The sequence below is a fragment of the Electrona antarctica genome, assembly GCF_951216825.1.
Source record: "Electrona antarctica genome assembly, chromosome: 14".
Classification (NCBI taxonomy): domain Eukaryota; kingdom Metazoa; phylum Chordata; class Actinopteri; order Myctophiformes; family Myctophidae; genus Electrona; species Electrona antarctica.
This window is the reverse complement of record NC_136795.1, coordinates 26,391,063-26,403,982: the sequence shown is the minus strand read 5'-3', so window position 1 is coordinate 26,403,982 and position 12,920 is coordinate 26,391,063. Positions and strand designations below refer to the sequence as shown.

General features: G+C 40.8%; 2 protein-coding genes across 2 annotated transcripts; one reads left to right on the top strand and one right to left on the bottom strand.

Annotated features, from left to right (window-relative positions):
* Nucleotides 1-61: 61 nt before the first annotated feature.
* LOC306937516 (uncharacterized protein) lies at nt 62-3,469 on the top strand. The gene is made up of 4 exons (XM_079521346.1): nt 62-522; nt 640-743; nt 2,032-2,128; nt 2,226-3,469. Exons 1-4 carry the CDS (start codon nt 255-257, stop codon nt 2,975-2,977), a joined length of 1,221 nt encoding a protein of 406 aa, XP_079377472.1. The 5' UTR covers nt 62-254; the 3' UTR covers nt 2,978-3,469.
* Nucleotides 3,470-4,559: 1,090 nt separating this feature from the next.
* Nucleotides 4,560-12,368, bottom strand: LOC306937517 (uncharacterized protein). Its single transcript, XM_079521347.1, has 4 exons — nt 11,906-12,368; nt 11,515-11,672; nt 5,754-5,859; nt 4,560-5,659 (listed from the first exon to the last, which is right to left on the bottom strand). The coding sequence occupies exons 1-4, from the start codon at nt 12,222-12,224 to the stop codon at nt 5,049-5,051; spliced, it is 1,194 nt and encodes a 397-aa protein (XP_079377473.1). The 5' UTR covers nt 12,225-12,368; the 3' UTR covers nt 4,560-5,048.
* Between the last annotated feature and the right edge of the window lie 552 nt (nt 12,369-12,920).

Sequence of the window (12,920 nt, the reverse complement as noted above, 5' to 3'; positions counted from 1 at the left end):
GGGCAATCGCCATAATACAACATCACGATCTGGGTTTCCTGCGTCTCCCGGAAGTGACCTAAATGATTACATTTTTATCCACCCAAATAACACCCCCGGGCCCCCTGGCCTACACCCCCCTTATCCCTTTGTCGCTACAATAAAGCTGACTGCGGAGCTACCGTTACTTGGATCTAATTTCGCACGGCTTCCATTTACATTATTTGTTTATTTGTAATGCGTCTGTCGCTAAAGTGGAGCTGGTACATCCAGTTATGACGAACCACAACCAAGTTGACACCAAGTTATCCTCCATCATGGAGGTGATGATGGCTCGAGTTTGCCAACTCGTGGACGATGATTTGTCTGGGCTGCGGTCGGAATTAACTCGAGTTCTTCTTGATAATGCCAAGCTTACTGAAAAGGTGATAATCTTGGAGTGCGAGCTGGCAGTCTTGAGGAAAAGAATCGACAAACCCTTTAAACATTTCCGCACCATAGACGTGCAAACAGGAGAAATATTTAAAGATGGAGCTGATCGTGGTACGTATGATTGCCTATTATTTTGCCAACAGCAAGCACATGTTTGCAGCAATGTTGCCGCAGTCTTGTCTGTCTGGGCTCTGGAGTCTGGGGTGTTAATTTGTGTCTTTTCTGCAGTGGATGGACCTCCCACCATAGAAGGGATCTATGGAAAAGATTGGTGTATGAATCTGTGGAAAGATGGGGACAATCTGCAAGTCACAACACGATCATGTTCTGAGGTGAGAAATTAATCGTTGGCGCTTATTTACATATGGACGTGTAACTGAGTTGTTCGCAGCCAACCATTAATCTTCTCATATTTCGTATCACATAATCTGTTCATAAAATGACCTGTACGTGCGTCGTCATTCACCAACATAAAACAACACAGACTTCGTATATTAGTGTGGATCAGGATGTAAATAACTGCTCATTAATTGTAATTAATATAAGTTGAACACAGACATGTGGCACGTTATTGTATGTAAACAGCAGGAGGTAATTATCTTCAAATTGTCTATTTCACTGTCCAATAAGCTGTAGCATTGTGCTATATTAACCTTTTTTTCTTTTTAAATGAAGTGCTGTTTTTATTTTCTAGAAGATAGTCAGTACGCCATATCATGCTATTAATTGTAATGACACCACATAAAAAATTCCAACATATTTTGATTTTCCACGAATATAACGTTTTTCCTTTCATTTCCAAAGAAAATCTTTTACATTGTTATAATGATCATTAGACTCGGAGCAATAACCCACCTATCTCCCAGACTCTGTCCCCAGTCAGTGTTCAGAGTTTTAATTAATGTAGAATGTTCAGGGTGTAATTTACATACAAATGTGAATGAGGGACTTCCTTTATTTCACTACGTTTTTTTTTTTAAATAGTTTTATTTTAAACCAAAAATGCTCTCACACACTTGTGCCAGTGATCACCCTCCTTTGTGCCAATGTTGCCACTGGTGCCTAAGGTTGCCTACCCCTGTTGTAGGGCACAACACATTCTGTGAATACTTGGAGACATCAGGGTTTTTACGTTTTTCGTTACTTCTGCATTATACTTCTGCATTATTATACTTATACTGCATTATACTTCTGCATATACCATGCATTTCAGACTATGCTCAATCTATCATATCTAAACTTCTAAAGTATACATGTGCATTAAAAATCTAATTACCAGATGAATTAATTCAAGTTCATTAATAACTTGAATTAAATTTATATAGCACTTTTCAAAAACCAAGGATACATCAAAATTGTTGATGAGTGAGTGCACAAGTGTCTCTTCAGTGCAGACTTCAAAGAGTCCAGTTTGGTTCCAGGGGAAAGAAATAATTGGGGAGAGTGATGCTTTACATTGCTGCTGTTGTACAATTTGATACTTTGATAGCCTGATTATTGAAGGTTTCTAGACCAGTGCACATTGAAAAAACTAGTGCTAAAAAAGTTATGTTTACATGAACAAAGTCCACATTTAAATCCTGATGAATACACTAATACAATCTTCATGTAATCTTAAAGACACAGTCAATGGAGCCGCCTTCAGAAGTAATCGGCATTAAAGAGGAGTTTAAAGAGGAGGATTGTGAAGTGGAGATTGCAACCAGCTACCAAAAGGGTAAGAGACATAAGGGATATTCAGATTCACATGAGGTAATCTGTGTACTGTGCACTCTTGTCAGAATGTGATTTGTCAGTATTCTTTTGTGAATTAGAGTGTACGAGCCGAAGAGCAGACGACCAGTTTGTGGCTGCAGTTGGTCTCCCTGGAGAATCGTTGACGAATGATGGAGCCATGGAAGGACATAGTCCCCATGTCTTTCCCATTGATGAGGATGACCCCGCCAATACACAGTTTATTCAAGCAAACAAAAAGGGACTGTCAAGCACCATCGTAGGTGCACCTACACAAAATCAACCGCAATCTCTGCCAGTGTATTCAGAGAATAATGGAGACCTTTATAGAGAAACATGCAGTACATATAATACAGTGCATTTACAAACTACCAATAATACTGACAAAGCCCAGTTCACTTGTAAAATATGTGACAAGACATTCATCCACAAACGTAAACTAACACACCATATGAAGACCCACAAAGTGAACGTATGCCAAATATGTGGCCAGAGCAATAGAGACAAAACACACAAGTGTACCCCTCCAGTGCCCTCGCAGAAGTCAAATACCACATGTACATTGTGCGGGATTACATTTGGTAAAGCTTCAGCTTTAAAGATCCATTCTCGAGTCCATACAGGAAAGGGAGCCCATGTATGTACAACATGTGGGAAAGGCTTCTCACAGAAAGGGAATCTCAAAAACCATCTCAGCATCCACACCGGGGAGAAACCCTTCCACTGTGGTTACTGTGGAAGAACCTTTAAGCAGCTGACGAGCCTCAATTACCATTTGATGACCCATGAAAAAAATGAAAACTCCAGGAGGTCAAAACGACTTAAAAAATGATGTTGCCTGGAGTTGGTCCGCGGTCCGGTGTAACGACAACGGCATGGTCATGTTAATGCATAGGAACCGGCGCCTACTATTTACGATATTTCATTTTTAAAATCTGTTAGTAATTCTCAAGTCTGCACTGAGGAAAACGCCAGGAGGTCAAAACGTCTTAAAAAATGTGCCTGTAGTTAGTCCGATGTAACGACAACGGCATGGTCTTGTTAATGCATAGGAACCGGCGCCTACTATTTACAAATGTTTTAAATTTATTAGTAATTCTCTACTTTTATTGTTTCCAATAAGGGCCATCTGGGGCCCATTATGAACACCAATAAGGATCTTTTGTTTTATTCATCGCAAAATATGCTACTAGTAATTTGTCTTCAATGGGCTGCCTGAAGATTGTTTAGTTTAAGTATTGTGTGCCTCCTCTCTGGGGTAATAAAGTATTTATTTTATGTATGTTCCAGCCTTCTTCTAGTCATTAAATACTTGTTGCTTGTTTACACTAATCCAAATCTCATTTACTACTTCAATTTGATTAGTCTGCATTTTCACCATTGAAACTTGGGCCTTCATTTGGTTAATTTAAAATTGTGAATTTAAAGTTATTTGGGAGTAGGGTTCAGTAAATCTGGGTCATAGACACTAGATGACCCCTTCTAAATATAGTGTTTACTGTAAACATGTCTTGTCCTATGCCCTCCAGAGATTCATGTAGGATTTCAGTCAAATAAGATGACTGATTGTATGCATTTTATTTTCTTGTGGTTGCTGATTGTAGTCCTGTCTACTAAATCACTTACACTGGGTGTTTCACTTAACACTTCTGCGGATCATTTTAACATCTACATCTGCCTGGTATCAAACACAACCTAGTTAATAAATTAAAAGGTGAGCACTCTACCAACTGACCTACCCTGACAAATGCAGCTTTTAATCTTAAACACTAATGGGGTCATTTTAATGCCTACTCTGGCTTGTGTGCAGTCTAAATATTTAGATATTCATTCAAAAAAATATGGGTAATTGGACAACCTCATTACCTCACATTAGAAGTACAATATCAGTACAATATCAATCATCAGAACCAAGGATGGGTGTTTTCAATTAATCTAACCTGGTTAAAATGGAGCTTGAACTCATATCTAAATATTGAATCAACTTAAAATAACCCCAGAAGTGGTTTAACTGATTAAGACCGGACCGCATATGTTGTTATACCTTTAAAACCAGAAAATCCAGTCTAAATGGGTTAAAGTGTATCCCTAAAAGTGGCACTGTGCGATATATTCCCAGCACAGGACTCCTAACAATGACCTATATGCATTTAAAAAGTAATAATTGCATGGAAGCTAAATCTTAAATTGGCATAACAGTCTTCCAGTTAAGTTTGTCTCACTTTGGCTGCCATAATGTGTTGTGGAATGTATGAAGGTTTTGTTTTTGTTGTACGGGGGAAAGTGTTATTGTAATTCCCTTATATATTGATAAAGGCAGCATATCACAGCTTTAATCAACAGCTTTAATTGTGTACTAATAATAATGGCAGAACTGGCACAGTGGGTAAGTCATTTTTGTTACTCTTCTAGGCTATATTGGAATAAATAGTTAGCACAGTGTTATTAAATACTATGGTATTTGTCAATACTTTCTACAGTTGCCGTTTGCACAGTACACATCTAAATCTCACAATTGATTATATTGTCAATACTTTCTACAGTTGACATTTATACAGTACGCAACAATCTTATAATTGATTCACTTGTTTGTCAACATCTGACGTTTTACTCTCATAACAGTTCCTGTGGTAATGTTGCACAGGTATAGTATATCATAAAAAGTTAGCGTGGCATTGGTCTGGCCTCCCGTTAGTCTGACCAATACTAACACTATCCCAAACCCTAACCTCACAGGAAGCCACGGGTGATTTGTAACCCGCAGCACGGGTCGGACTAACGGGAGGTCTGACCAATGCCACTGGCAGTCCCTGTTCATAGCTACATAGGATTCTTTAGGCAAAATGGTATCATTTGGATTACTCTGTGTAGAACCCAAATGTTCTTTCAGCATCCACCAGGTCTCAATTGAAACACTTGTGTTGATTAAAGCCATACTTGTAGGCATAACTTTTCCCACAGTCCACACAGCTGTAGGGCTTCTCTCCTGTGTGAGTACGTAGATGCATGTTGAGAGAGCTTTTCTGGGAAAAACTTCTACCACACTCTAGACAACTGTAGGGCTTTTCCCCTGAATGTACACGCTGATGTAGCTTCAAGTATGTTTTTTGGGCAAAACGCTTCCCGCAAACTGTGCAGCTAAATGGTTTTTCTCCAGAATGTCTCCTGATGTGGACTTTCAAACTGCTCAAATAGTTAAATACCTTACCACAGAATAAACATTCAAACTGTTTTGGTACCTTCCCAGCTCTGTGCTGGTTTGCCAGTTCTTTGGTTGCATTAATTTGCATGTTGTTCATATAGTCTGAGTACTCCCCACTGGCTGTTGATCGATTTGCGTCATCAACAAGATTACCCATTGTTGATCCTTCTATCAAGCCATCCATAAGTATTGGCGGCGTGCCTTGTTGTGGTTGAGCAGAAGTTACTGGGAAGTTGTTCAAGGCCCCCTGGTGAAGTCGAAGGTCATTGACTGCTCTCTGATCCGTTCCATCCTCCTCAATTGTTGCACCTCCTGTCAGAACAAACAACCTGGATCAGTTTCATAATGACACATATGTTGTTTAATATGTTTATTGTTGAATATTGTGATGGCCAAGTTAACTTACTCTTTCCGTTATCTGAAAGCCGCATCTGTTGGCCAATGGGCTGTTCTTCATACATCTCCTCTTTAACAAATATTAGGTCTGGTTCACCATCCATCAAATCTACTGCCTAATAAACAATGAGACAGATAGTTTTAAACATGGTTAACTTTTGTAAAAAAAAAAAAAAAATCATGAAAGAATGTTGCATATAAATGCATATCCATGTATACACATCATAATTTCCATATTCAGTAACAAATCAGTATGCAGCCCTATATTGTACCAGCAGAACACAGTGAAGTAACAGTTTTTACAGTTAGGGTGGAGCTCTATCTTCATAATAGGTCCTCATTAATGCGCCTGATAAAATTGTCATTGCTTTTCTACTCTCTCAGAAGGGCTGTGGAGTGTGGACACTTCAGAAACCCGCTTACCAGTGACATCATTACAATGTTAGATTTGTAATAATGTGAGAACAATGGCTCCCATTATAGCACGCTAACTTTCCTTAGAACGCCTGCCGTTTCTATTAGCTTGGATTCCCCATTGATGATGTCATTGGTAGGTGGGTTTCTGAACTGTCCACAGACGACCTCTGAAAGACAGACTGAGACAAATTTGGTGCCATATCATGAGCATTAGTGACTCGAGGACCTATTATATGAAGACATGAATATGGATGAAGTCATCCTCCTAATGTATGATTGAATAGACCATTGTAAAGTGCTTAGAAAAGTGCTATAAAAATTAAATCTATTATTAACATCGGACAATATGTAGATATTTTCCTGTATTAATTGTGCTCAGATGAGAAAATGTATACAGACTGAGATCTGCGTGTCAATGAGCCTCACAGACTAAACGTTACTGCATGGTGTGAGGAAGTCGTCTTGATGGATTGTTAACCCCCTTCTATATAAATATATAGTACTAGGGGGGAAAGGAAACATATTAAACACGGGTACAAATATTTTGATACCATGAGACCTAGGTAGGGCCCTAATTCTGGGAATGTCATGATAGGTGAACATTCAGTTAAAATTGCTGAGCTTGTAAGTTATTTTCACTTGGTTGAAGTGGTTGGATACAATACATCAGGGGTTCCCAAACTGGTGTGGTGCATGACCTCTCTAGGGGTGCGTGACATGAAAAGAGTACTGGCGGTTTTATTGTGTTATCATTATTAAATTCAAGCACAGCTGTGTGTGTGTGTGTCTGTCCACTACTCCACATAGAGCAAAGCGCCTCCTCACAATGCCACAAAGCACGGACAGCCTCACGGAACCTAGCGCCGCACAGCCCTGTCCTCCAACCTCAATCTGCCCCGCATTACACACGCCAAACATTCTAACAATCATCTTAATTAAATTAATTTGCGTCAAAAACAACTCATCTCCCCGGAAATCACGTGTCACCAGTGTCACCACTGAAATGCATGTTGGCAACGGCAACAGATTAATATTGGCACACAGTTTTCCGTGCAACATCCCCTTTGCCGTCCCCACCACTGTGACCGCACCTCCAGCTATGGACCACGGGTTCACAACTTCACAGTACACTGTAGAGGATTTTTGTATCATCACCACCAACGCCTGGACCCTGCAGCTTCTGCACTACAACACGCAACAGGACAATTCCCTCCCAATCAGTAATGTGATCTATTACATCGCATTACCCACACTGTACATAATTTGGTGTTCATAATATTCAGAACGGGTAAGGGCTAGTTTAACACAAACGGCAAAATCTGGTAAAACACTATTGTAAGGAGATGTATACAGCAGCTGCATGTCATTCTGTGATTATTTGCCACAATCATATTAAAAAATCACCCGTGTGAACTGAGTGTGGTGTAAGGTCTTATATAGACTGATCAGCTGTGGTCTGACATAATGTCTGACGTAATGAAATCACACCCGTGTGAACTGGGTGACCATAGCAACCATGCTAATTTTTTGGTACGAACAGACACGTAAACTAACAAAGCTGAAATCACACCCGTGTGAACTGGGTGACCATAGCAACCATGCTCATTTTTTGAGTGGTGTAAACCACTCCTACAACTGGCTTTGTTGTGCAGAAAAAATGAGCATGGTTGCTATGTTCACCCGGGTGTGATTTCATACAACTGGCTTTGTTTGTGCAGAAAAAATGAGCATGGTTGCTATGTTCACCCTGTTCACCCGGGTGTGATTTCATTACGTCAGACATGATTTCATTACGTCAGACAGGCTAAGACCTTACACCACTCAGTTCACACGGGTGTGATTTTTATTTTGGTACGGACAGACACGTAAACTAACAAAGCCAGTTGTAGGAGTGGTTTACACCACTCAAAAATGTATAATTTTCGTCCAAATACAACGAGACTGAGCGTTGGGGGGTCAGCTAGGTCAGGAGGTAAGACCTCCAAAATAAGTGCACGGCCAAAATAGTTTGGCGACTGCTGCTATACATAATGTATTGTCTGGCTCTATGGATGGGAGCTTAACCATCTGGCTTCATGATGGAGGCAGAACAATTTGCACCTCAACACCTTAAAGACTGTGGAAATTATGGTAGACTTCTGTGGGACTCCCACTCAAGTGAGGGTACACATTCATCACCTAGACTAGAGGACCCAGCAGAGGTTGTTCTCCCTACGTCGGCTGCTAAACAAAATCAACCTGCAGCAGAAGAGAATGGTCCAGTTCTACACGGCCATCATCATCTGGTTTGCAATGTAAGCCCAAATGGGCTGACCTCATCACATTTGTGATGACGGCTATGGCCGTTTTTAACCCAAGGAGTGTTTTTTGTGCAAAACTAACGCTTGAAATGGATTCAGAATCATGAAAACCCCCTAGTTTGACACATCACATGCCAATTAGCCTTATATAGGTTAATAGTATGGTCACATAACCATCTATAAAAGAAATTGCTCAATGATGACAGCCAGTCAGCAGGTGGATTCATGAATGTATGTATATAGACCATATAAAAAAAATGTCCCACTCTACGCCCCCGGCTGCTGGACTACAAACTGTCTCTCTCTCTCCCTCCCCCCCCCCCCCCCCCCCCCCCCCCAGGAATTAAGTGTACACATCAACCATGAGGCTGTTTAGGCCATCACACAGGCACGATCACTTTATGTAAGTGTGTGACTATGAAAAAACTCCATTGCCTGCTGCACTGCCACTATCACTTATGTATACGCTTCCACTTCCATGTTTGATATCTGCTGCCAAGTTTGATGTCTCTTACACAAGCGACTGTGATATTCTATATATGTTCTTCCAATGATGTCTCTCTGTCAAATGCGTTCACTGATAACTAACAACCTTATTATTATGGATTAAACTTTAAAGTACTGTTTTTGCTCTCATCTTGTATACAGTGAATGGGGCCCCCAGCCCTGTTTATCCAAAGACAGACCACTCCCACGACAGACATGCTGAGCTCCATCCCAGAACGGGGAAAAAAATCACTTAGAATAGCCAATCCTTTACTTGCTCTGATGCTCTCGTGTGAGTTTCTGTATAGAAACACGTCAACCTTATTTCTGTTTTCTTTACTCATAGTGGCAACATGTCTATAACGTCCACAATACTTGCCAATGTTAACTGTATTGCTGTAGCCAGCTGTAACAATACACGCCAATGTTCTCTGTATCACTGTAGCCAGCTGTAGCAGCCTAGTCTACTACCACCCCCCACTGACATACTCTGACATTAATGGGTGGTGGAACAGCCACACACAGTTTGTATATATATACACACACACACACACTGTATACTGTGTGTGTGTGTGTGTGTGTGTGTGTGTGTGTGTGTGTGTGTGTGTGTGTGTGTGTGTATATATATACACATGCACACACACACACTGTCTGAGTGTGTGTATAGCTGCAGTCTGCAGAGTGAATGTAAAGAAAATAGCCTGACCAACTGGTGAACCATATTTGGCTGTTCAACTTCCTTCACATTTGTTCTGTGGTTGTTTGCAGTTATAGTATACACAACTCTAAGTTTGGCTAGGTCCATCAGTCTGTCTGTCCACTACTTTGATCCTTAACAACAACATATCTTGAAAACTACTGGCTGGATTACTTGGAAATTTACTACACACCATAATGATCCCCAAGTTCAAAACTTTGTCTACGTGGATCGAATTTGGATTGTTAGTTGAAAACCAAATAGATCCACTCAAAAATGTTAACTCTTAGTATTGGGTCCCGACAGAGAGGTACAGACCTGTACTGATTAGAGAAAAATGTCCACTTGCACAAATTTTACTCCCTAAACAGGATATCTCAAAAACTGTCTGGATTGTGCCACAGAGAATGAATGACCTTTCCTCTAGCGGCACCCTCAGGCCAAAATGTCAACTGCACACATCTCATCTAATGGTTCATGCTCACTGGAGAAGAAATCTTACTGAGTTTGGTGGCCCCAAAACTGCACACCAGTGCTACTGGAAGCCCCCATGAGTCCCATGTTAGACCCAGAAATGTTGGTTAGTATAAACGTTTATGATTCAAATGTCATCTATAGGCTTAGAAGATGAGATTAAGCTTGGTTGCTAAAAGTTGCACGTTGAGCAATTTGAGTTATTAGCATAATTATGTGACCATACATTAACATCCTGTATAAGGCATAAACATCACAATTTCATCATGCTTTAAGTAGCATGTGACATGTCAAACTAGGGGGTTTTCATGATGCTGAATCCATTCCCAGCATTATTTTTGCAAAAAATTGGGTTTAAAAACGCCCAAATATGCTGACCTCATCACATTTGTCAAGACGACGATGGCCATGTTTAGGCCAAGGAGTGTTTTTTTTTGCAAAAATAATGCTTGGAATGGATTCAGCATCATGAAAAACCCCTAGTTTGACATGGGTATAGTCACATATTATGCTAATAACTCAAATTACTCAACGTGCAACTTTTAGCAACCAAGCTTAATCTCATCTTCGAAGCCTATAGATGACATTTGAATCATAAAAGTTTATACTAACCACCATTTCTGGGTTCATGAACATTCCAGTATATTGAAAAGAAAATGGGCCTTGTCCTTAGTTCCTTCCTTCACAGGAATGCTCCCCCTCTGCATTCTGGTCAGCATGCAGATATTGTGCATGTTGACTCACTGGAGACACTCCAGCACTCCTGCTACACCAAATCAAAGTGTGGTCAGGTACCCTCATGGTTCCTGGGGGGGGGGGGGGGGGGTCCAATTTGGTTCGATTTGTACACTCCGAGTTATGGTGGTCCTAGAAATGAAAAGGTTTGAGAACCACTGTGCTAAACTAGTAAATGGAACAGAGCCTTAATTAGTATAATTTGTAAGACCTGTAAATTAAGTAAGGAAGAGGCCCAATTTCTTTCCAATATGGCTGCTGGCAGTCAATGGACCATGGGGGGGAAGATATAGAACCTTATATGTACAATAATAATACAATATTTTAAAAATAAAATAGACGTGACTGTGTTATGCACATACTAAATAATACATATAGTAGGATGGTCCTTAATGATTGTTTGAAATATGCTACTGGTCCATAATAATAAGACATAATAATAAGAGAAAAAGGTTGCTCTACCACTGCCAAAGCTTTACTAGTTTACATAGCCAACCTTTGAAACCAACATATTTGTTTTGGCTACTTTGGATTACTATTATAGTGTTATTGTTATTATCTAGTCGTGGAGGATATTGTGAGTAGTGAAAGGCTGACATATAATTTGCGAAGTGCTCCTGTAATCATTCCCCCCGACCCTCATGGTTATCTAACGGTCTAACCTGTGGTGGTGGCACTGGTGGGCCATTGTTTCTCAAAGTAGAGGCTTCTTCTGTCGCTTTGCTTGCAGGGGGCAGCTTCTCTCCTTTCCATAGATCCATACACCAGTCTTTTCCAAAAATACCATCGATGGCTGGAGCCGCGACAGGCTGTTGCTGATCTGTATTACAGGACAATACACAAATACAATAATAAATGCGTAATAAACCAAAGTGATTACTGCTCATTTATACATGGCTCGTCAGCGAGTAGTAGGATATTAACCCCATCATCCATTATTCGGGGGGGGGGAGGGGGCATTAGCCAAAAATAGCCGGTCTACAAGCTTTTCACGGAAATCCAGGTCAGTTTCACTGAAGAATAGAGGGCTTTTTAAGTAGTTAAAACACTAACCGCGCACAAATTTCTCCGAACCCCCAGCAGTTCCACTGTTCCGATGGCTGACATGGTTGCTGCTGGCGTTTGTGGTGGTGGTGTAGTTGTTGTGGGAAGCAGCAGCAGAACCTCTGGCCGCTCTCAGCTGGATCTCCAGTGAGAAGCATTTCTTCTTCAGGGCTTCGTTCTCGCTCTTGTGCTGGGAGATCTCGCTGTGGAGAGCGGACGAGCACTCGTCGGCGAGGTTGCTTACATCGACCAGAACCGCCTTCGTTAGATTTTCCAGAATAGCGCCCAGCTGGCTCCGAAAACTTCTGTTCGTTGTGTCGCACATCATGTTGACGACACGAGCGAGCGCAACTGATAGTGTATGTTTTTTTTTAAAGAACTAAAAACAAATGTCTAGCCAATGGTACAGCCAGACAGACAGAGCCCCGTAATAAACCCTACTTATAAATAAGGTCCCTCTCCTCCTCTCACTGCCGCAAGGGATTGTGGGGGATGCGAGACCAACAAATGATTCGTCGCTTTTGACCGTCTATGCTTTTGACCTGGCACCTCAGTCTAGTAGCCAGCTCATAGAGCCCCAACCCGGACATGTTGAGTACACCAACGTTTTATGTTAGAAATGTTGAGTATGGGTCCCCAGACTCCTCAGCATGTAGAAACTGCCGGATGCTAATTTGCATATGTTGAGCAATTTTCGTAATCGGCATAATCTGTGACCATACCATTAACAACCTATAGAAGGCAAAATGTTCAAAATTTCATCATGCTTTATGTAGAATGTGACGTGTCAAACGGGGTCATCCCTATGTTCCCCAGGTTCTACTGTATGTTCCCCACTTACCTTAGGGTTTAGGGTTAGCGTTAGGTTTCTGGTTTAAGGACTTCAGTGTTTTGTACTATACAATTGTATAAGTACAGAACAAAGAATGTTTGTTTTTGCCATCTTTGTCTGAGCAATTATGTTTTAGTTTATTTTATGCCAGTGTTAATTTTTTTTGGGCTAAGACTGGATAATTGAAGTAGC

Excerpts from the sequence above, each read along its gene's own strand:
- LOC306937517 (XM_079521347.1), bottom strand. The coding sequence starts at position 12,224 with ATGATGTGCGACACAACGAACAGAAGTTTTCGGAGCCAGCTGGGCGCT. Across the intron at positions 11,673-11,905 it reads TTCGGAGAAATTTGTGCGCG|ATCAGCAACAGCCTGTCGCG; the intron begins GTTAGTGTTTTA and ends CCTGTAATACAG. Across the intron at positions 5,660-5,753 it reads GCTTTCAGATAACGGAAAGA|GAGGTGCAACAATTGAGGAG; the intron begins GTAAGTTAACTT and ends TTGTTCTGACAG.
- LOC306937516 (XM_079521346.1), top strand. The coding sequence starts at position 255 with ATGACGAACCACAACCAAGTTGACACCAAGTTATCCTCCATCATGGAG. Across the intron at positions 523-639 it reads TAAAGATGGAGCTGATCGTG|TGGATGGACCTCCCACCATA; the intron begins GTACGTATGATT and ends TCTTTTCTGCAG. Across the intron at positions 744-2,031 it reads CAACACGATCATGTTCTGAG|ACACAGTCAATGGAGCCGCC; the intron begins GTGAGAAATTAA and ends GTAATCTTAAAG.